This window comes from Diplotaxodon limnothrissa, linkage group LG17, assembly GCF_057381915.1.
Source record: "Diplotaxodon limnothrissa isolate DT_005_m linkage group LG17, D_limnothrissa_male_GT1.1, whole genome shotgun sequence".
Taxonomy (NCBI): domain Eukaryota; kingdom Metazoa; phylum Chordata; class Actinopteri; order Cichliformes; family Cichlidae; genus Diplotaxodon; species Diplotaxodon limnothrissa.
Window position 1 is genome coordinate 41,593,806 of NC_140612.1, and position 24,760 is coordinate 41,618,565.

The 24,760-nt window shown below is 41.5% G+C and overlaps 3 protein-coding genes across 3 annotated transcripts in view; 1 reads left to right on the forward strand and 2 right to left on the reverse strand.

The window, feature by feature from the left end:
* Positions 1-2,349: 2,349 nt before the first annotated feature.
* On the forward strand, positions 2,350-3,787 carry tmem121b (transmembrane protein 121B). Its single transcript, XM_085376311.1, has one exon. The coding sequence runs from the start codon at positions 2,383-2,385 to the stop codon at positions 3,559-3,561; it is 1,179 nt and encodes a 392-aa protein (XP_085232437.1). The 5' UTR covers positions 2,350-2,382; the 3' UTR covers positions 3,562-3,787.
* A 6,539-nt stretch (positions 3,788-10,326) lies between these two features.
* On the reverse strand, positions 10,327-19,015 carry il17ra1a (interleukin 17 receptor A1a). Its single transcript, XM_085376023.1, has 11 exons — positions 18,820-19,015; positions 17,842-17,866; positions 17,365-17,511; positions 16,688-16,809; positions 15,904-16,030; positions 15,428-15,475; positions 15,188-15,345; positions 14,453-14,524; positions 14,224-14,314; positions 13,197-13,301; positions 10,327-13,049 (listed from the first exon to the last, which is right to left on the reverse strand). Exons 1-11 carry the CDS (start codon positions 18,910-18,912, stop codon positions 11,650-11,652), a joined length of 2,388 nt encoding a protein of 795 aa, XP_085232149.1. The 5' UTR covers positions 18,913-19,015; the 3' UTR covers positions 10,327-11,649.
* A 4,540-nt stretch (positions 19,016-23,555) lies between these two features.
* Positions 23,556-24,760, reverse strand: part of arhgef39 (Rho guanine nucleotide exchange factor (GEF) 39) — a 68,217-nt gene continuing 67,012 nt past the window's right edge. Inside the window, exons 11-12 of the mRNA XM_085376244.1 lie at positions 24,304-24,401; positions 23,556-23,586 (exon numbers count right to left, since the gene is read on the reverse strand). Of these exons, the coding sequence (XP_085232370.1) occupies positions 23,556-23,586; positions 24,304-24,401 (129 nt within the window). The remainder of the gene's footprint in view (positions 23,587-24,303; positions 24,402-24,760) is intronic.

The following is a 24,760-nucleotide window of genomic DNA, read 5'->3' on the forward strand; positions in this document are numbered from 1 at the left end:
TTCGGATTAAAGAGGTCTCTGGTCTTTAAAAAGGACTCATTTTCAGTTTTGCTCTTACGCGCGTGCACCTGATGGAGAGGGGACTGGGCGAACATTGAAGCCTGATCTGACCCAACGGCAGCACATGATCTAAGAAACCGAAACTAACAGCAACTACACCGCAATCCAAGCCTTTTCAACAGCAAACCACTATTGTTACATTCTTAGACGTGAACATATGGGGCGCCGTTTGTAAAGTGAAACATGCTGAAATTAACGGCAACATTTTTCCACATTTAGCTCAAAACAAGTCATTTTTTACAACATTTAGTAAAATATTTGTAACTTTTCATATTTAAAACAGAATTTTAAATGTTAAATCTAAATGTTAAATATTCAATCTAAATGTTAAATGTTAAATCTAAATATTATATTTAAATTTAAATGTTAAATGTTAAATCTAAATATTATATTTAAATCTAAATGTTAAATGTTAAATCTAAATATTATATTTAAATCTAAATCTAAATGTTAAATCTAAATGTTAAATGTTAAATCTAAATATTATATTTAAATCTAAATGTTAAATGTTAAATCTAAATATTATATTTAAATCTAAATGTTAAATCTAAATGCTAAATGTTAAATCTAAATGTTAAATCTAAATATTATATTTAAATCTAAATGTTAAATGTTAAATCTAAATATTATATTTAAATCTAAATGTTAAATCTAAATGCTAAATGTTAAATCTAAATGTTAAATCTAAATATTTAGATTTAAATCTAAATGTTAAATGTTAAATCTAAATATTATATTTAAATCTAAATGTTAAATCTAAATGCTAAATGTTAAATGTTAAATCTAAATGTTAAATCTAAATATTTAGATTTAAATCTAAATGTTAAATGTTAAATCTAAATATTTAGATTTAAATCTAAATCTAAATGTTAAATCTAAATATTATATTTAAATCTAAATCTAAATGTTAAATCTAAATATTATATTTAAATCTAAATCTAAATGTTAAATCTAAATATTATATTTAAATCTAAATGTTAAATCTAAATGCTAAATGTTAAATGTTAAATCTAAATGTTAAATCTAAATATTTAGATTTAAATCTAAATGTTAAATGTTAAATCTAAATATTTAGATTTAAATCTAAATCTAAATGTTAAATCTAAATATTATATTTAAATCTAAATCTAAATGTTAAATCTAAATGTTAAATCTAAATATTTAGATTTAAATCTAAATGTTAAATGTTAAATCTAAATATTATATTTAAATCTAAATCTAAATGTTAAATCTAAATATTATATTTAAATCTAAATCTAAATGTTAAATCTAAATGTTTAGGCTAACATGCAAATTTATTGCACGGATCAGCGGAAATACCAAAATAAAAGTTTCCGAAAACCTCCGGTGCAAAAGTGTGCCGGTAGTGGTCAGACACGTTCTCACTCCCAAAGCGTAATAATTTTCGCTAGGCGACAAATTGTCAACATTTTATGCTTTCGGGTACCCAACACGTTCCTAAATTACGGCATCGGAAAAAGGAGAGCACATGAGAACCGTTTGGACTCAATCTACACATGTTCGTTCATTTTCTAAAGATCGATTTGGAAAACACTATTTTACGTCATTTAACTGCTAGTAAAGGTTATGAATAAGGTTATAGTTAGGGATAAGGTTAGGTTTAGGGCTGGAACACATGGCTGGAACGTCTATTATGGCGGGACCGTCATTCCACTGGAATTCAGCCATAACCCGACCATGAGAAAGCACGTCCGGCGATTTAGCTGAAAACATCGGAAGATCCGTTTTGTCGGCCATCCAAAGGTTCAGCAGTAGTGCACTCTTAGTAGCTGCAGTCTTCACTTCACAATCGCTGCAGCACGCTCGTAGGCAAGAAGTGAAGCAGCACATGGCGGGGAGAAGTGAGGAGAACAGACACAATTTTGCACCGGAGGTTTTCGGGAAGCTTTTATTTTGGTATTTCCGTTGATCCGTACAATAAATTTGCATATTAGCCTAAACATTTAGATTTAACATTTAACATTTAGATTTAAATATAATATTTAGATTTAATATTTAACATTTGATGAAAAGTTACAAATATTTTACTAAATGTTGTAAAAAATTACTCGAAAAAATGTTTTTGTAAGGTTTTGAGCTAAATGTGGAAAAATGTTGCCGTTAATTTCAGCATGTTTCACTTTACAAACGGCGCCCCATATGAACATGTGTGAGAAACGAATGGAAATGAGCGCAAAAGCAGAGGGAGGTGGAATCCGTTCCACTAGTCCGTGCCTTTCTTTGCGCCTGGCTGGTTCTCTCCACCTTTAAAGCAGCTAGAGGGAAGAAAACAGTCGAGAGGGAGGCGACAGCGCAAATACAATGGTCACTGAAACTGCAAAAGACAATCCGAAGGCCGATTATTTCCCACCCGAAGCGAGCGATTGCCCCAACTCTCCCATCTCATTTTCCTCCGAAGACGGCCAGCTAAGCAGGAGGCGCGACACCCAGACCACCAGCGGCAGCATCATCCCGGAGGACAGCGGCAGCATCCAGGCCCTGGTCACCTCATCCGCAGCCGCCGCCAGCATCATGACATCAGGGGAGTTCGTGCAGACCGCTCCCCTGCTGGCGCACAAATCCAAGAGGAGCATGCTGTACAAGGCGCTGTGCTTCCTCCTCCTCATCTTCCAGGGCGGCGTTCTGGATTTCTACCTCATCATCTTCACGGACCTGTACTGGTGCTCGTGGATAGCCACGGACCTCGTGGTGATTTCGGGCTGGGGGATTTTCTTCATGAAGAACGCGCGGAGTAAGAGGGAGCGGGCCTGCGGCTTTCACCAGAAAAGCTCCATTTTCGGCTGCAACCTCGGAGAGTTCACCTACGCCTACCTTGCATGGCTCATCTACGTCATCGCCTGCACCCCTAAGGTGGTGCTCATCCTGGAGACCTCCATCCTGGAGCTGATCACGTTAAAGGTCCCGTTCGGAGCGACCGGCTTCAAAATCGTCATGCTGCTGTCTGCGCCGCTGCTCTTCTGCCTCATCAACTCCATCATCGAGGACCTGAACGGTTCGACGCGGCACCACTCCCAGAGCTGCTTCATGGGCACCTGCCTGGACCTGCTGGACAGCTTCACGCTTGTGGAGATGCTGCTAAGGAACGAGATCCCCACGCTTTATCTTAAATACACCGTGATCTCGGTGTACTTTGTGGCCCTGGCCGTGCCGGTGGTCTGGCTGTACGAGCTCACGGCGTCCGAGCTGCGCTGCAGGTGGCTTTGGGCCCGTTTCTCCACGGGCCTGGTGGTTAATGCGCCCCTGCTGGTGGTCAGGTGTTTCCAGGTCTACATCTACAAGATGCCGGTGTCGGTGTTCATGTTCAAAAACATCTTCTTCTTGGCCTGTAAGCTGCTGGAGCTGCTGGAGCAGTGTGTGGCGTTCCGGGGGGTCCGCAGGCTGGCTGGCGGCAGCAACCCGGCCCAGTTCTCCCACTGCGTGTCCGAGAACGACATGTGTCCGCACGGGTATGTCAATACTCTGGCTGTGGCTCAGTCCTAGAGCCGTGGCGGCCGTCTCTGCCTGTGACGGCAGGACAGACATAGCTGGAACCTGGAAAATCCCAAATACCACCGAGTGTCCGCCTCGGGATGCTGGCTTTTGGATTCACGTCCACGCGATAAGCAAAGCAGGTATCAGGTATCAGACACGCAGGCAACAATAAAATAAGCAGTGCAGATGATGGCATTTAGCTGCTAAATAATAGACAAAAAACAAAACCAATTTTCTAATCAGACTGAAAAAACGAAATCTTATCTCCCGTGGTGAGCTCCTGTTGGGCCTCCCAGCTGCATCTCAACATAAAGTATTATTAAAGGGCCTTGAAGAGGCTCCGTCTCCGTGTTACCACTAACAGAGGTGTCATTCGTGGGAAGACAAGAAAATGTTCAGCATAAAATAAAAAAATGGGGTAAAGGCAGAAGTTCCATCAACTGGAGGCTGTGGAGGCCTAATGTGCTAATTCAGGTCTTTCTGTGTTAGTGGGCCCAAAGGCAGCTACGCAATGATCTCATTATTTCAGTGACTGTGATTTGAAATCTTTATTTCCAAAGCAGCTCCAGGGTCACCAAGCGCTGTCAGACTACAAGCCAGGCTCGACTCGTTAATTAAACCGCAGGGACCACATTTGGCCTTTGTTATCAATCGATGATGCTTACTACCAAACGACTTTGTGATTAATCACATGCAGAGCTGTGAAACAGTATCTGACCCTGATTTCTTTTTTGGTCGCTGTTCGCATGTTTGTCACTTCTCTGTTTCAGATCATCAGACTTTCTGATTCTAATATGATTTAAAAATAACCCGTCTGAATACAAAATGTACTTTTATATGAGGAATGATGATTTTATTTATTGTTGGAAAACGTTAAACCTACCTGGACCTGTGTGAAAAGGGGACTGCCCCCCTAAAGCTAATAACTGGTTGTGCCACTCTTGGCAGCAACAACTGAAATCAAGTGTTTGCAATAACTGCCAGTGAGTTTAACTTCTCTGTGGAGCAACTTTTCTATCAGGACTTACATCGGCCAGTCAAAAAATCTTCATGTTTTTTACCATTTAGAGGTGGACTTGCTGGTGTCCTGCTGCATAAAACCACTGTAGAGCTGAGCATTCCCGGGAAGGTTCACCACTGTGCCAGGTTTTCTTGGTGGACGGCGTTATGGTTTCCCAAAGCCTTTGACATTGTAACCCTGTCAAGCGTCCTTCTTTCACCTGTGTCCTGATGCTTTCCTTGTAGCCTGCGTCACTTTGTCAGACGCCTTCTGTGTAATGGAGTTTTTGATTGAACAGGTCTGACCTGAAACAGGTGAACGTGACAAATATGCAAACAAAAAAGAAACAAGGAAACACTTTAACGAATACTTTTTCACACTGCTGTACACGACGGTTTGTCTGCTTTCAATACAAGTGTGAGCAGTTCTGTTGAATCCGCGGCCATATTGCAGGTGGTGGTGATGTCACACATGTTGCTCAGACGGAGGAGAAAAACACGATATAAGAAACGGCCCGTTTTACACAAATGACTTATTACTTGACAGGATGACGTTATTTTCAGAGCAGCGCGTTCCCATTTATGTTGGAAAGTGGAAATGATGTCGCGTACCTGCCTGTGATAGCAGCTAAACTCGATGAGCTTTCTGCGTTTGGGGCAGACGGCGCTCAACGTAAGAGGTAAACGGATTTTCCAGTTTCTGCCTGGTGTCACCTGTACCAGCCTTACAACGAGCCCTCTTCAGACCAGCCAACAGGTGCTACAGTCAGACACCTGCAGGAGACTCACAACACTGCTGTGTGTGTTCAGCCTACGACCTCCGAGGGACAGCAGCTGGACTGTGCTGAGATCAAACTGCAATTTGAAAACTCCAGATTTAAGTCCTAACGCCGGGCTCTGCTCCACCTAATGTACATTAGTGTTTTCTATCAATGACAGTGATGTCTGCTGGTCGTTAATCGTACTGAAAGTAGAGTAGACTTGTGTGTAAGTTGCTTACAAACCAGCAGTGCCACGACCCCCCCGAGGCTTCTGTCAGTATTTTCTTTCACTCTGAGTTCTGACTCTGCAGTTCTCTTGGTCACAAACGGGCAGAGTTCAAGTTCTCCAATAAACAAACAAAACTAAGTAAACAAAAACCCATCAAATCAATGGCGACATTATTTAAAGTTTTAGCCCAGAAAGCTCAGCACTCTGAGCACGTCTGTTTCTAACATACTGAAACTGGTTTCTCCACAAAATCCAATTAAAGGAGAAAAATAATGATTTTTTCAGTATATAGCAGTAATATCGAATTTAGCCACATTATTACAGCTTTGGCGGTGCTCATCAATATTCCTTCAATCTGATTTCAGCTTGTCTCACTATCAGCTGTGGTGCATTTTGGTGTAAGTGCCTCTCAGTGCGTTATGAAACAGCAGGCGACAGCTAAAAACCATAATGCAGTGGTTGGAGTTTAGCCTTCAGCTTTCTATGTGAAGGCTAAACACATGTTTGGTCATTTTTGCATTTCTAGCTCTGTTTGTTAAATTATTCTCTGCCTGGAAGATTCCAGAACCTGAGAAAAGAAAAATGTTCTGGACGTCAGCGTTTCCTTTGCTCTCTGTTCAAAGGCTTCTGTACCTGATACACAGAGTCGGTAAGAAGCTTTAAACAACACGAACATGTGTATGTGTATATAAATGAACTGAATTTGTATGAAAAATTCATGGTTTTCAGAGTGTATATATCATTTTACATAGATGAGACCTGAGGTGGGAGACAGTCTGCATCCAGGTGAAGCTGGGGAGGGCACAGGTATCACGATAAAGTAATTACCCCCTTCCTGATATCTTCATTGGTTTTGGCATATTTATCACACTTAAACATTTCAGACCATTAAGCAGATTGTGATATTAGATAAAGATAATCAGAGTAAATACAACCTAATAACTCGTTGTGCCGCCCTTGGCAGCAAAAACTGCAATCAGGTGTTTGCGACAGCGCCCACGGTTTGAAGAAGTTTGTTTCAGCCACATTGAAAGTCTTTGACGGCATCCACAGGGTGGAGCAGTGTGTCTGTTACACTCTTTGCTGGGTTGAATTATCTGAAGTCATCCAGGTGCTGAAACCCAGAACAGCACACTACCTCCAGCACGTCTGGCTGCTGCATTTCTTTTAAACGAGTGTGTTAATGTTCGGCCAAATTCAACGAGAAGCTTCAAATGTCTCACAGCTTCACAGAATATTATCCCCAAAGTCTTTATTTTATTTATGCTTTAGATAAATGTAACATCAGCCTTTGTTTTATTCCAATTACACGATTGCAGTTCTTGCTGCTGAAGGTGAAACAATCACTTATTTGGGGGGCAGAGGAGGACCTTTGATTCTCTTTTCACTTAATCAGTGAAATTATCTTTAAAAACTGCATTTTGTATTTACTCAGGTGATCTTTATCTAATATTAAGATTTGTTTAATGATCTGAAACATTTAAGTGTGTTAACTCTGCTAATAATAATAATGATGATGATAATAACCCTAATAATAGGACTTCACATTAATAGGACACTTTTACATCAGGTGGCATTACTGACTGACTTTGTCTCTCTCCTCCTTTATGAGCTCGTTGTTCTGTATTTTGCAATCACGTCTGGTAAAGTATTTATTATGTGTGCAATATCCAAGTCTGAGTAATCTGAACATGATTTAGTGCCTATTGCTTTGGAGATGAGTGAACTTTAATGACGACGAGTGTCGGTGTGTCCGTGACCAGTGCGTGCAGCGTAGATGATTGTAGAGGAAAGGCGGCGGCGGCGACGTAACAGAATTATGACCTGTTTGTTTCATTTGGCAGGCAGCAAACATGCTTTGCTTTTTTTCATAATTTCAGTACAGATTAGAAAGATGTTTTGTCAAGAAATGCTTGTTTCTAATGCACTTTGGTTAAATATATCTGTTTACTATATTTAAGATTTTTAGTTTCATTGAGAACAAAAGATTTTATTCAACCTTCTCACAGCAGCTGAAGGAAATTTGAGTGAAACAATACTGACACGTCTGCATGTCCAGCAGCGTGTTACCTCAGCGCTGTCCAACTCTTTACAGGCTGAAGGACAAAGAACATATTGCAAAGCAGACTGATAATGATACCTGTCATGTACCCGGCACAAACGATGGTGTTAAAGCTAAAGCTATGAAGGAGTTTAAAGCCTTTGAACTTTCACTTGCAGCACTGATTGTCTGGAGGAAGTTCAAAATGTGCACTTTGCTAAAAAGACGGTTTTACTGACAAACACTTTAAAATGTGTTAAATATGCAAAAAAGTGCAGAAAATGTCCACATTATTTGGCTCGTTCTTCTCAGTGTCTCAGCTCTGCTGTTAGGAAGTGATTTAAACTGAAACTTGTGTAATTTTGTTGCACGAACCCTTAAAAGCAGTTTTCTGTTGTGTTTGTGTCGAGACTGTCTCTCTGCCTTACATATTCCAGATGCTGATGTTGTTATTATATTATATGTGGTATATGGTATGACATTGTCTAAGGCAGAGCATCCAGAGAGAGTAGGGTACACAGACTTTACCAGTGGCCTCCACTCCGGCTCTGAATTTATCTCCACTCAGGGTCTCTCTTACTCCTCCCCCGTGAAGGAATAAGACAGGCTGGATCTGACACATCTAATTGAGTTCAACTGCATTTATATGGCGCCAAATTAACAACAAGTGTTGCCTTAGCATGTTCTTTATATTGTAAGATAAAGACCAATAATACACAAGTTAAAGGGGACTAACCCTCCAGCAGAACCAGGGTGAGGGAGGTGCACAGGAAAACCGATACACCCACGTGGAAGAGAGGCAGAGATGAAAAATAACTAATGATTAAACGCAGAGTGGTGTATTAAACATGAGCTAAAAAGAAACATTGCATCATGGGAAGCCCCAGCAGCCTTGGCCTATTGCAGCAGGGTTTGGGGTCACCTTAAAGCCTGTCCTTTAAAAGACAGCATTCTCCCCTGGCAAGCAAGGCTGATACGCAATCACCACACTGAATTCTACTCAGTGCTCTCGGAGCTTCCCACCCCAAGAAGGATGGGACGTCATGGCCTGTGACAATCCTTTGTTTCTGCAGGAAATGCTAGTTAGGGTTGTAGGTTCCCTTCAGCTCGGTACTAGTGGCAGCAGTCTGTGTTGCTCCCTACAAAAACTGCCACAGGATTCTTGTCACACTTAAGGGACCTCATAGGGTCATGCTTTACCATGTTCCCTACACCATCTGGTGACCAGCTGGCCCTCTGTGGGATTTGGACAGTGCCGATGGCCTTCCATGAGCCATTTTAGCACCTGTAAATGGTGGAGTCTTTGTGAATAATGAAGCAAAGGCTAGTGGACCACTGTTGTGAGGGTAAACCTTCTTGGTCCCAGGCCCACAACCACGAACCATTCAGGTCCGTGAAGATGAGGTAGAAATCTCTTACTGGGTACCAGGTGGGAATCAAGCTTGCAACTCCCACTGCAAAGGTGTGTAATAATAATGGATTGCATTTATATAGCGAAACCCTCAAAGCACTTTACAATTCATCCACACACTGGAGGAGGCAGCTACAGTTGTAGCCACAGAAGGGAGGCTGCCATATTGCGCCATCAACACCAGTAGGTGAAGTGTCTTCCCCAAGGACACAACGACCAGGACAGACAGAGCAGGGGATCGAACCGGCAACCTTCCGGTTCCAAGATGAGCTTCCCGACCCCCTGCAGTCTCACCACTACACTACAGCTGCACTGACTTAAGCTGCATCTTATACATACATGTATGTGGGATAAAGAAGGTGGAGAGATAGTCTCTTTACTAAGGGAACTTGGGTTACAATGTAACCAATCGTTCTGTGGGGAGAGGACATTCATCCCGTTAAACTGATTCCAGTTAAACACACGAGTGTAAATGGAGCAGAAACTGGCTGCACTGTACCAGGATCAGTCTGTGATTGCTGCGTCTGCACAGCTGAAGTCCTGTTGGCTGAGACACACATTCAGCTATCTGCAACTGAGAGAAGTTTCATGTTTAGCAGAGAAAAGAAACTTTTGCTCAAATCGTTGATTTTTTCTTTTCAATATTATTGTTTTTTAATGAGTGTTCATTGGTGTTTATAGATATCCATAAAATGACAGACATGTTGTTGCCTTGGCTTTGTTTCTTTTATTTGTTTGCTGCTTATCATAGTTTACCATAGTACTCTAAATGATATATTTTATACTATTTTTGTATTGTTTCCTTGTGCCAGTAATCTCTGAAACACTTGCATATGTATACAGTGTTGTTGGAAACGCTCCCTCACAGTGTTTGAGGGGATTTGCACATGAAGCTTGAGACTAATACTTAGCAGGACCATATCTAGATTAAACTAAGCTGACGTGCAGTGGGTCTTTACCTGCATGAACAAGCACAGTTTTACTGAAACTACCAAAGGCTTTAACAGACATGGGGATTCAGAGGAGCTGCTCATGCCACACAAATCGAAATGATTTCTTCTTCTTCTTTAGCCCGTGTGAAAAACAGAGTGTGTGATTTTAACACTCCTGTATCAGAATATACAAGCTTTCCTTTTCTTCGTTTACACAGATGTTGATGAGTTTTACAGAGGGGACCTTACCTGTACTATAAAATTGTGTGCTGTATATCTGTACTGATATAATCCAATCTATGTAGCCAACTCGATGTGTAAGAAGAGTCACGCGGTCGAAACCTGAAATAAATCAGAGGACTTTCAATTAAAAACAACAGAGTGTTTTTTTTATTGTGGATTATGTTCAGAAGATGGTGATTGAAAATGTAACACAACAAAGCATCAAGCATACAAATAACATCTGTACAGCAAACAGGAGGAAAAACCATCAGATTTAATTTTCAGGTCCTTCAGAACAAAGACTGAAGCTTCATGATGAAACGTGCTCGTCATTCATAGCTGTGCTGTACACGTGTGAACACTAGCTGAGCAGCATCACGTCACATTACAGTTAACTACTGTACATCAGGCTGGAAATGGAAAATGACCCTTTCTCAAGGGAACAAATACAAGACTCTGATCATCTGAAAATATTCATTGATAATATCGATTTGCCTCCAACTTAAATCACTTCTTGTTTGCCTGGTTTAGGCGTCAGGTAGGCGTGTGTTCAGTTACGCCTGAGAGGGAGCTTATCCAAGCCCCTCCCTCACCCACTGATTCGCCATTAAACTTTTATTCTTGTATGCATTCATCCCTCCATCCCTGATCCTTTTCAGGGTCGTGGGGGTGCTGGAGCCTATCCCAGCTGTCTTAGGGTGGGAGGCGGGGTCCACCCTGGACAGGTCGCCAGTGTGTCGCAGGGCCAACACACAGACAACCATTCGCACTCACATTCACACATATATAGGCATATATACATGTTTAGTGATTTTCCAGAGGCTCTTAAATGTGCCCCTGCTTCCTCTCTGGCCTTTTCAACATGCAGCGAGGAGACAAGCTGACAAACAAAGAGTCTGTGCAGGCAGGGAAATGAAACAAAGTCTACTTCCTGTAAGCAACAATCACACCTGCATAGTGAGCAAAAAAAGCTATTACAAATTCATTTAAACCAAATGCAAATATTTTGTTAAACTCATGCTGTAACTGTTTTCTACAATATCACCCGCTCATGTCCCCACGACAGCTGTCTGGCCTGTCAACAATTAACAACACAAGTTTCAGAGTAACACAAATACACCGTGATCGCTAACAGTCACGCTACAGTGCTGTAATGATTAATGACGCTGCTGTTTTCAGCTGCAGTACAGCTTTAAAAACATCACATTAAATGCATTTTGGATTTTTCTTTGCAGGAACCAAACTCTCAGTAATCCGTGTTCTTTATCTTTGAAAAAGACACAACTCCTACACATATTACACAAGCACATTACTGGTCAAGGGTCTTTTGCTTATTGCCAACTTTTAAATGTGGAACTTTCTGGCGTTCCCTGGGATCAGCTGCTGGGAAGTCACTGGTTTGCAAACTCCCCTGTGAATGATTAACACCAAAGAAGAAGCCGACGTGAACAGTCTGCCACAGCAACATCATGTTGCCAGTAAGAAATATCATCAAATATATGTCACACTGTAATGTCAAATTCTTCAAACAGCTCCTTCTGCAGCTTTGCCAAAGCCACCAGTGACTCGTCTTTAGATGGACATTCGTGCTGGGAGGAGTTTTTTGAGCTGTAGCCTTGATCGGAGCCACTGCTTGGTCCTTTTGGCTCCTGAGCCTCGTTCTCCTCTATCTGCACATGCTCAGAGTTATCCATCCCAGAGGGGGGGAAATGCTGCCCGGGAACACTTGTACACGACGATTCTGGAGAATTAAAGTCCAGGGAGTTCGGCAGAGCTTGGCTTCTTTGGTCCAGATAAGCTTGGTTCAGAGATATCAAGGAATCCTCCTCATTATCTTCAGTGGGAATGTGACTAAACGGTTCATCCACAAGGGAGACCCAGTTCTGTCTGGGTGGCGGTGGATTGTTTAAAGCTGGCTCAGCTACGTAGACAGACTCCGTCAGCACGTTCTCCAGGCCGGATGAATGCTGATGTCTGTCTGATGGATTGACTGCAGGTATAAGTTCTATTACTGAGGACAGCTGACTCTCCGGGTTCAGTTCAGGGGTGAGAATGTGAATGCTGCTGCTGTTTTCATTGATTTCCACGTCACGAACATAGACAGGAAACTCATCTCTGATTAGAGGGACACATTCAAGGACGGGAGGAATATGCAGCTGTTCAATGAGCATGTTGGCGTCGTTTAGGACCTCCTCTTCACTAACCACACACTGCTTCTCGAACCAGTCGGGATTTTCAAACTGGTAGGCCTGGAAGGTTTCAATGGCCGTCCTCAGAGCTCTACCAGAGGGACAGTTGAAATATTCATCTGCACCGATTCCCTCAATGTGCTTCACCTGCCCCGGCTGATACTTTTCGATGTCTAAGATGCGGAAGAACAGCTCTTCAAAGTGCTTCATCAGCCTGTATTTCACCGCAATGTCGAAAACCGACGGCACGTCTTTCTCGCTGCTGATGTCATCAAAATAAGCTACCATGTACTTGCCCAGCGTGCCTGCCTGGTGCATTTCTGGCAGAAAGAGGTTGAGAAAAGGAGTGAGCATGTCGTCTGTGGGCGATAGGAGGTCTTCCTTCAGAGTCACTCGTCCCTGACCGCACATGGCCTTCCACTTTGCCTGGACGCCTCGTGAGCACAGCACGAGAATTTTGTCCGAGGGATCTTTCAGCTGCTGCCGCTGCCACTCGAGCCAGCGCAGACGACCCACCATGCCTACCGAGGTGGAGTCGAGCAGGTCTACTAGCACCTTAGTGCCACACTTTGTCTGGAGGAAGGTGCAGAGTTTCAGCACGATGTCCCTGTACAGATGGTGGTCTTGTGAGTAGATGACCAATACTTTGGGCTTTTGTTTGACTGGCTGCACTTCCTGAACTCCCTTTGGTCCTGCACTGACATTAGTTTTCCCTGAAAGTAGAAGAGACCACGAGAGGATCATCAGCAACCGAAGAGCAAAGTTAAACCATAACATTCGTGCACAAATCGATGGAGAGCCACGTCTCCAATCAAAACCTTTGAAGTTAGAACTTGATATAGAACTTAAAGGAGACTAACCTGGCTTCCTGCAGATGGCAAACATAACAGCTGCCATCAGTATACACATCGACACCACTCCCAGGGAAACGAACCCGTAGTGAGGGGCATTATCTGCTGGGAATGCTGTAAGAAGCAGAAATAATTCAACGTGACACCAACAGAGTGAACAGATACCCGAGCTGCAGTAACTGCTCTGTTAGATCGGACTACACAGGCTAGCCTTCGCTCCCCATGTGCTTCAGTGAGCCTCGGCCACCCTGGAACTCACATCATTATACTTGCCAATGTTTCCTGCTGCTAACAACTATGAGGACAAACTCTTCACTTGTCCCCCAAATAGATCCCACCCACTACCTGGTGTGATGATGACTGCTTCTTACGTAGCACGTTTTTACCCTGCCCTAGCTCTCAATACCTTTACACATCTTGCCTCATTCACCTCTTCATACAAGCACTTTTTTCTACGTTTAAGTGCTTTCCATGTAACATTCGTACTCCGACAGATGCAGAAGATGCAACTGCCTGGAGCAGCCAGGCTGGAACTAAAACCCTTCCAATTAGTCAATGACCTGCTCCACCTAGAAACTTTATTTTGGGTAGCTGAGCAATTTTCGCAGTTACTTTGTTCCCAAACCAAACTATTTGGTTACATTTAAGTCAAAATTAAATGGCTGTTAAACCCACTTTTCCTCGTAGATACACAGCTGGTTTGAGTTATAATAGTAGCAACAGTAGCAAGACCAGAGCAAGCATCAGTGAGAACAGATGCAGCACATCATGAGAGGAGGAGGTGGGCTGTAGAGTGAGCAACTGTGGGCAAGCTAAAGCAGCCTAAATGGCACTCCACATGTGTGCGGGGTGGATACGTGCAGAAGCTGAACCCCCATGTGGGCCGAAACGAAACTATGTTTACGGTGTCGTAATGTTCACTAGTGTACGAGCACAGGAAAATGCTGGGAATCAAACCACCGACTTTATCATTACTTTATAAAGTGTTGATCTGACAGAGCGTTCAGCCACCCTCTGACTCAAACGTGATACTGACCTGCAGGACCTTTCGTCACACTGGGGCAAATATTCTGAGTTTTCCTTCGACGGGTACAGTCTTCACCACATTGTGAGAAATAAGGTTTAATCTGCAATAAAGACAGAATGAACTTGTGCACCCAGGTGAAGTGGGATCCTACAGCATGGTGAAGTATTATCAGAATTAAAATAATAATAAATATGATTAAACTAGCATCACTGTGCAGAACAGGCTTGAAAGGTTTTACCTGAACATCAAACTGGCAGCACGATCTCGGCCAACTATCCAGGCTGAATGTTACACTCAGGGTCTGATTCGCCTGAAAACGAGTTTGACCAACATTTAACAAACAACACAGTAAGAACGATGTTCTAGTCATTTGAAGATTTAGATGTTTGATTCACCAAATAAAATTCTGTTATATGTTCATGTTCAGCTTCGTCTTTTTGGAAGTGCATATGCATGAACCTCGTAACGCCAAGTCTGGAGCGTACATTTGATACAGACATCAACCTAAAACCTACATATGCAAATTCATCTTAAATTTCTTTTGTAATAAATGGTACATGATTCAATAAATACTCCAGTTTACAATAAATTATAATTGTCTGGCAATTATTTCATCAGTCGTGCTTTACAAGGTAACATCTATTTGTGACTGTGGTTTACACACGATAAGCAGCCTTTTCTACAAGTGACGCAAAAAAAAAGAAAAATAAATTGCAGAGAGTTTCCTGTACTGAAAAAAATGTGTAAAAACTAGGTTAAGGTACAAAATATAGGCCACTGTGATGACAGTACTGTTGAAATGAAACTGCTAACTGCACACGAACCCTTTGAATACAAAAAAGATTTGAATATGTAGGATGATTCAATTTTATTTATACCAGGTCGATTTGTTGATCAATTATTAAGTCATGTACTAACAGAGACTTGGAGGAGAGAGACCTGATATTTCATAATCCACATTATTAATCCTTACCTTATTTAAACTGTGTTTATCCTGTTGAGAAGAGCAGCCATTGACAATAACCATGTACTTCTCACACAGGTTGTCAGGGCTGAAGCTGACAGCCAGAGCAGAGTTTCCATCAGCTACAGTGACCTGACTCAGACTGATGTTAGGCTGCCACAGACTTCCTGTTAGCAGACGACAGGACAGACGTGCTTTATAAGATTTACTTACTCTCACGGGCATTTAGAGGTTCTGTCAGTGACGTACCTCTCTCTATGCAGAACTGTGTGTTCGTCATTTCTGGATCTTCACAATCTGAGTAAACCAAAAACAGTTTCATAAAATCAATTACAGAAGATCGTCTAAGAGCTTCACGAGTCTAAACCTGCCCTGGGACATACTTCTGTATGAATTCTGTATTTGAAAAGATCTTTATGATGAAAACGAAAAAGGATCACATCCCTTTGTCTCAAACACCTTGTACATTCAAGTGTCTTCAGGATATCTGCGGCGTGAGTTTCCCAACCAGTCTATATGTGATTTATGGAAAGGAGAGGGTGTGTCTGCACACACAGCTGGGCCTCTGATAAGTATTTAGTCCAGCTAATCATTCGAATGATTGTATAGGTTCACAAAATAACAGCAAGAAAACATCTGAACAAAAATGAATAAACAGATAATCCCAAACAACTCCGAGAAAAACAAACAGGAACAACCAAACACTGGTTCTGAATTCAACTCACGAGGAACTAGGAGGTTTTTCCTGATGTCGTAGCTGCTGTGGTGCAGTTCTGGTTTGGGTATGTTGAAGACAGAGACCTGGTAGCTCTGCCCCGGATCCAGCACCAGCATATCAGCTGAGAATGACCACTGAAAGCCAAGAACAACGCTGAGCGTCAGGAGCACACATGTGAAACCTTTGCACCAGTATGAATGCCACTGCGGGACACGCTGGTGCATGTTTGATCGAACCTCACTCACACAGTGGGACGTTCTGAGCGTGATGGGTATAATCGGTGACATGAAAAAAATGTATATGGACCAATGGCTGCTTGAAACAACGCAGTACTTCACAGTACAGAAATCCTCGCTCATTTTTAATAATATCGATTTATTGGATATTTTTTGTATTATTTGTAATGATGAAAAAAGACATGTTCAGTTTAATGAACTTTAGCTGAGAGCTTTGCTAAACTTTGGTAAATTTTCTCCATCATTGCAACCGAGCAAATGTGTTGTTATGATAGTGGAGGACAGAGGATCCAGACAGCGTCAGCACAGGGATGATGCTGCGGTGCGCAGTGGTTATATCAGCAGTTCCTTTACAGGTTAAAAGTTTGCATTGAAAACAACCATCATGTTCTCCGTGTACGTTTATCCTTTGTAGTTGACTTTTATTCAGAAATCATTTGGTCAGAGCTCAGTAAACAATCATTCATTGAAGCTGAAGCTTTGTCTGCATGAAATGTTGCTAACTGCAGGGATCCAGTTACATCTACAAATAACAACACTGAAAACCACACTCACCTTTTCTCCTGATGGACTCCTCATCGCGAGTTCGTTTTTGAACGAATATCGAACACACAGGTTCTGATTGGTGGATTCCACCAGAACATGAAGCTCGGTGGCCTTTAGGAAATGGATGCTACCTGGAGGTGAATATAGCAGAAAATATTCAGGTAAGGCCGAGAAACACGAGGCGGTGAAAAACAAACAAAAACACGCCCACATTATCTTAACCTGGAGTAAACGCCAAGAGCGTGCAAACGCGCATTTTTATCATTAATCTTCTTTTTCTTTTCCAAATAGTTTTAGTTTAAGTTTGTTTCCTGATATCTTATCAGATTTGTTTTTACTATTTGTGAAACAAAGTGTGATAAAAATCTTTCAAGGGGTTGACTCAATTTGACTTTTTAACACGTTTTATTTTATTTATTTATTTATTTATTTATTTATTTTGTTGTTGTTTATGCTATTTGTATGTGTACAGCACTTTGTGAACTCTGGTTTTATGTTAAAGTGCTTTATAAATAAAGATGGAAAACAGCCACGTTATAAGTAACTGTCCTGACTTAAATCACCATCATCAGTTTTAAAATCAGGGATTGTTGAAAAACTGATGGATCTGAGTGTTTTCATGTCTCTGATGTGTTGGTTTTCATGTATGTACTGTTGTACATGATCATCCCCGCAGACTCACTCACCATCATCCTTTAACTTCCAACTAGCCTCTAGCACTGGCTGCAGGAGTCCTGCCTCGTCTGGCCTGACGTCCACTGACACCTGCAGGTCCTCTGGATTGCTGGGAGTGTAATCATGAACTTTCAGCCACCGCTTGTCCAGACAGTTAGCTGCAAACGCACACGCACACAGAGAACAGCCAGTGTCATTGTCCCATTAGCAAAGGTTTTTAGTTTAAGCGATTGTGTTCATTGTTCGTCTCTCTTTTTGTTGCTGTGTTTCAGCACTGTGTTTGTTACTTCCTGGTATATTACAGCACGACATCACAAATGACTCTTCCCAAATGTAATATTAGTGCATTTAAAGAATATCTTTTTGTTTGATTGTTTTCCAAATTCTTGTTGTCTTCCTCTGTCAGCAGTGGCTGCGCTGTCTGAACCAGGGTCAAACCAAGAAATCTGAGCAACAGCAGCGAGAGGAAGACTGAAGAATCCACTCACTTTCACGAACTTCACAATTCAAATCCTGGAGAGGAAAAGATGGACAAAAAGAGAACATCAGTAAGGAGACGTGTAGTATTCAGTATTATAAAATGCTTTCCATCAGCTCCTCTGTAGGAGCCTATTTAAGGTCCTATCAGTGCACCTGTAGGGACTTTACTCTCTTTCTTTTTTTTATTTGAAGAGGAGTCACATGAACATAATGTTTACAACAACTGTTACAAAATTATTCAGCAAACAGCAGTTTGAATGCCCGGATGTTCTATTTCAAGTTGATAGATATTAGAGCTGTACAACGCTGTGCCTCATACACGACACAGGAACACTGCTTATCTGATAAACAGCGCTCAACCAGAACGTTGAACAGCTGTCAATCATTAGCATTGTGGGCTGTTACCAGCTAAACTGTAACCAGCTAAACTGTAACCAGCTAAACTGTAACCAGATAAACTGTAACCAGATAAACTGTAACCAGATAAACTGTTACCAGCTAAACTGTAACCAGATAAACTGTAACATTGTTCTTCGCTACACAAACACTAAAGAAAAGAAAAAAAGATCCGCAAAAGTTTAAACACGACGTTACTTAAACATTGATCATTACATAGCTCAGTCCTGTGACTGCGCCTTCACTCGTTATAGAATCAAATACAGGTGCGAGGACTACACTCCAAGTAAGACACTCAGTTAAATGAATTACGAACAGTGCTCATAGTTTTATTTTAAAATCCTTGTTTAGAGAAAAATTGGCCTTAAACAAAATGTAGCTCAAAACTATGTAAGGAACAATAATCTTATGTAAAGAAGTCAAAAATATCGAATTCTTTAAAAAGACAAACTTTCTTTCGCTACCAGGAAAACTCAAAGTTTCTTTTCAAGTTTGTCTAAAATTATTTTCATAACGTACACAAACAGGAACAGGAAGTATCTGTTGTGTTCGGCAAACTTGGAGCCGCTCTACTGTAAAACCTTTCTCACCTGTCGAGAGCACTTGAGACGTCCGGATAAAATCCTGAGCGTGGTCGACAGCGACACACACGTTAACAGCAGCAGCGCTCGATGGAGGCTCATTTTCACCTTTCAAATGAACAACAGTCCGCTGATTCAGAGACACACTGCTCTGTCGACAGTGAAGGAAAACCCCCGACAGGGTGTAACTGGCGCTGGGCTGGAAAACTTCCTGCTCGATGTGACACAACCTGCTCAATTTACAGTAAGTTACTAAATGCTACCTTCAGGACCCGTGGGAATTTAGACTACTATTCTGTTGACTCTGACGAGATTGAATATGAAATAATGGATGGATGGATAATTCAAGAAGCACTTCAGATGATTCGTCTATTCGTTTTTTCCGAATCACGCACGGTGAACGATGAGCCGAGGCTATGGTCGGGATTTTTAAATGACTGAGCCCATCACGCTCGTTCAATTTAAAGAAACGCCTCAACATTTACATTAAACTTGAACTTGCACATTAACACTGTGCAATACAGAGACAGCAGTAAATGATGGAACAGCCTCAGTGCGCAACGTTCATAGATGTTTCTAGTGTAAAGAATTCAGCCTCCCACAAAGGGTACCTGGTTCTCCCATTTTTCTCACTGACATTGAACGAAACATCAATTTTCCGTCCTCTTCCTCGTTCTGAGGCTTCGTTACTTCGTTACTGTCGTTACTCACAAAGGCTCAAAGCAGCGTCGTGGGAAGGGCCTTGAAGTTCGCGGTGTCGGGGGCGGGACCACGAAGGTGTAACGTGCACCGTCACATGTGAATGTAACTCGGTATTATGTCGGCTGCTCACAGCAGACGAGAACAAACAGCCAGAATTAAATCGTGAACTGATCCGCACAGCCGAGAGAAATAGGCTTACTCAAAGATTTTGACGCAGATGCCACAATAATTAAATCCCGCAGGGCCGTGTTTACACATCCTGCCACGAGAGCAATCTCAGAGGAACAAGTTAGTAAGCCATCAGCTGAACAGTGAACCGACTCCGCAGGGTGGGCTGACGGTCCCCTCAATGATGTTCGTCATCGGTCAGCTGCGCTGGGGTACATTCACCACCAGAGCTGGATCAAGGTTCCTTTATTTAGCATGTTTTTAAATGAACTTTGTACAAGTTGTACAAAATATACACTATAAACAGCATAATAAAAGCCGAGGTCTCAACCAGACCTGAGAGCAAGAACAAATAGGGTTTTTTTAGGAGACTGGGCAGATCTTTGGAACAGCTTAAAATTAAATCTGGAGCCTCCACTGAAAAGACTCCATCGCCTCTGCTTTTAAGCCTGGATCTCAGAGTCTGCGGGAGCAGCTGGTTCATAGTCCGCGGTGCTCTGGTAGGATTATAGGGTTTCAAAAGTTCTGGCATCAAATCATTGATACTCTTAAAAACAGATAATACCATTTCAAACTGGATCCTGAAAGAGACCGGAAGCTAGTGTAAGGAGGCCAGTAGGGGAGAGAGGAGTGACATGTGCCAGTTTTACTTTAAAGCCAGAACATGACAGTAATGCTTCCAACTAAAATATGTTCATATATTCAGGAATCTGTGGGAACGATCAGTTTGGATGTGAAACACAGTATTTAACTAATTTAACGCTTTGGAGAGAATATCTTTGGCTAAACTGTACAATTGATTACTAAAGTAAAACAGTATATTTTGATGTCATAAACAGTAATGCTGTATAAAAGCTGGACAAACTGAATCCAAAATTGCTTCTCTAAGGTTTATTTAAAGATCATTTACAACATCAAAGGTAATTTGATACAAGCCTTGTGCGCCACATGAGCACACGTTCAGAACAAATTTAAATTCAAAAGAAAATGAAATTAGCTGTAATTGTCTTCACAGGTGTGACCTAGTTCATAACATCCCACTGAAATATTTATTAATGTTTCCTATTACTTCTTCTTAATAAATGCACACTTACCCCAGCCTGCACGTGCCTCTTTGATCCAGCTTGCAGAGACATCAGTGTCATTCCTTTGTATGTGCTTAAATACCATAAACTGGCTTTTGAGTTTGCTCAAAGTGATGAACACATAAAGGATGCTGGTGCCTTTATATGTGCTGTCAGCTCTTTGATTGGCAGGTCCAGATCTCTGAGATCCTCGTTTCTTTTTTTCCTCCGTCTGTCATTTTCACGTCATCCCGCACATGTTCATCTTCCTCGCACCTGACCAGCGGACTTCCCCTTCTTCACTGCTCTGACCGAGTGAGCGGCAGCCCTGCCTGTCCTCACTGTTATAACTCCATGGCATGATGGTCTATTTCTAATAATATGTTTAAAGTATTCATAAGTTGGGGTGAGTTGTGCCACAACAGACAGGCCAGCTGACAGGTAAGGCTGAGGATGTGTTTGCTGTAATGTCACTGAGGACACTGGTTTCCTGTCAGAAATGAATATTGCTCCAGTATGGAAGAAATGGTGAAACACTGTGTGTGAGACAGGAAAAATATCATCGTCAAACACGTTTCGATGATGTTGTTGATTTCATTGAAAGAAAGTGTACAGTTTCCACTCCTGCCTGAGAAGCCAAGTAAGTGAAATAAACTGGACACATCTCAAACTGCACAGAGAAAAGCCCGACTGAAGGAGAAAGGTGTTTGTCTTGGATATTTATATCTGTAGGTAATAAAACCACAGGAGCAATGGTGAGGGGCCTGATCACTCATGGACCACTAAGAGAAGGCTATGAACTGGGGACCAGTGACCCCACCATTAGAGTTGACCAAATCTCTGTTGCTCACATAGAATTGTGGGTGAAGCATTACATTCATGACTTCAGTGCATCTATTGTGCAATTAGGACGCTGTGGGAGGAACCACTTTGCCAACATTATTGGCTCATTAGTGCAAATTCTGCTGCCAGGAAAATGATTTCTCCCTGCGTTACTTGTAGATGGTCCACATCTGTAAACAGATCTCTCCCTGTCTACAGATGTGGCTGTTGATGTCTTTGGCCCATTTGAGGTAAAGATGAGTTGCAGGTTTGTTAAAGGTCATCGAGTTATTTTCACTTGTATGTCCAGTAAAGCAGAGCATTCGAACACACTTATTCATTGAATACCAGTTCTTGTATCCATGCACTGTGCAGACTGATTGCTAGAAGAGACCAAGTATCCCACTTCAGGTTAGACAACAGATACTCCTGCTGCTCTGCGTTATGGTGGGAAAGGCTCAATCGCACAGTCAGGACTGTGCTGAGTGCTTCATCAGCAAAGGATGAATGATGAAGGATTACAAACCCTTTGAGAGGGTTACATTTGACTTCTAGCTCACACAAAGTGATCCGCTGCTCTTCAAGCCAGAGTTTACTGTCTAATACATGCAGTACCAATCCTATCCAGCAGAGGGGAGTGATGTCCTGCACCGTGCAAGACTTTGCTGGCCATTCTCCATAATCGTTACCTTCATTTTTGTGATGCTGACGATGAAGATCACGACAGCAAACACAAAAATGTCTTTCAGTGTTTTATTGTGAAATGATCCACTTCTACAAACATCTTTAAATTTTAAAGCAAACGCATTAAAAGTCTAAAACGTGAGGCAGTGTTAAAAAAGTCCAACTATAAATTCATACTTTTTGATTTGTTGTTATGAGATGATTAAATGGCGTAACAGAGAATACATGTAACACAACGTAATTACAAAATAAAAGACAGTTAACTTGTTGTATAGATGTGTAAGCAGGTTGGAAACAGTTTAGTTTAGAAGTGGGAGGCAGTTACCGTCCTCACATTTCCTGTAGCCAACATCACAGGGACTGTCCCTGGATACGTTTTTGGACACAGTTACATCATTGTTGCAGATCATTAAATGCAAATATTCAGTTTACAATCAAAGCAATTCATCCAATATGCAAATCATTTAAATATCCACTACATATATGTGAATCAGTCGATTGATTGATTGATTGATTGATTCAATCAACAAGTATCATGAGAAGCAAATGAAGTAACCTCAGTGTGTAATGCATCGGTGTGTTGACTGAATCTTATAACTAAGGCTTCACTAAGATTATGGACTCGAGCTCCAGACATGCATATGTGCACATAATTATGAAGCAATGGACACTTTCAAATAAAACAAGAAGTAACATCATTCATTATTATAATTAACAAAAATCCACAAATGACTAATAAACTGTTAAATATTTAAACTGTCATTGTCTCCCTTTGGCGCTGTTATCGGATTGATTGATTTCACATTGGCCATTTCATAGTTTCATACAAATCACAGCTTAGATGCAGTAACAATAATCTGCCTGACGACAGCGCACACTGATGGAGGTTCGTCCCGGTCAAGCTGACGTTCAGGCTGAATCAGACAAATGATCCTGCGTTGCTGTCTCACACTTTCACTACGAACGCTGACCAACCACCACTGTCCTTTTGCCATGTGTGTTGTTGTATTTCTGCACAACACTACGGGGTGATTATAAATGTAAAAGAGTAAAACATACAGGAGAAAAGTTGCTGCAATATCATTCTGCAAAGCGATGAATGTTTGCTGTAGCCCGATAGCAGCAGGTCATTATAGTTTGTATTGCATGAGATGGGTAGTAGCAGAAGCTGCTCTTTAGTAATAATATAAAGCTCTTCTGATTTCATGATAAAGGAAAAAACGGTGCTATGGAGCGCAGGCGTGTCAAAACAGCAAAGGTCCTTATTGAAACTCCCAGTCAGGGTTGGGTTCATCTTCCAGCCCATCAGAGGATCACACAGCTGGAAGTCTCTGCACTGCTCAACACACAAACGTTTTCAAGTCACATTCAGTCACACATAATGACATTATTTGACTTCTATATAACAATCTTAAATATGATCCACCTATCTGTGATAATCAGCTGTGTACCACAGGCCTCCAAGCTGGCTGTAGTTAAACCTTTACTAAAAAACATCAGGAGCTGGAGCTGCTGAAGGTTTCTCGCTGTTAAGACAGAGTATGGAGCGCGGGCTCACATGGTGTCATAGGGTTGTTGGGGTTTCTCTGTTTTCTTTGTATTATTGTGGGGTCTTTACGTTATAATATACAGCACATTGAGGCAATATATATCTATATAAATAAAACTGAACTGAACGAAGTAAAACATTGAAAATAAATGGTTGTAAAACTGGAAGCCGTGTGCATCGGGTCCTTTGTGTGCTTCTGTTCATGAATGTAACAGATTTGTAACATTTTTCCTTTCTCTGGATTGATTTGGAGTTTTCAGCGGTCATGGCCTGCCTCACATCCACGTCACTTCTCATGGAATAACAAGGGAACAGGCCCCGCCTTTCCATCAGTCTGTAAATACTAAATTAGTGTAATTACACTTTTGTTCAAAGCACTGAAATAAAACTGAAAGTCTGCTTTTCAATCATATTGATATTTTGTTGTAAAAGCTACTGAGGCGGTGTGTACAGATAAAAGTGTCGTTGTCGTCGTCCGTGTACTACTGGAAAAAACCATCCCACCTCTGCTCTGAAGCATCAGACGGCTTCATCCTCTTGGGGGCGCTGTACTCCTGCTCAACTGGAGGCTCCTGAGGAAGCTCACTGATCTCAGCAGTGAGCTGAAAAAAGCAGCAGAGGAACAAACAGAAGACAGGAGCTTAAATTTGTAGCTGCAAACTTGTGTGATGTAAAAATGACTAAACAGGCAGCAATCAAGATTTGAGCTTAAGAAGAAACATCACTCATTTATTAATTAATCATCACCATTTGAAAATATCAGGATTAATATTTAAACTTTAAACGTAGTCACATTTTATTCATGTTTTATTTTGAACAACACATTTAACCAAAAACATATTAGTGAAAACATCGTGATACGGGGATGCTGTGGTTTGTTATTATTAAACGTAAAATGAATTCACATAATAATCAATGATGATGATGATGATGATGTGGCAGTCGGCAGAGCTCAGTAGAA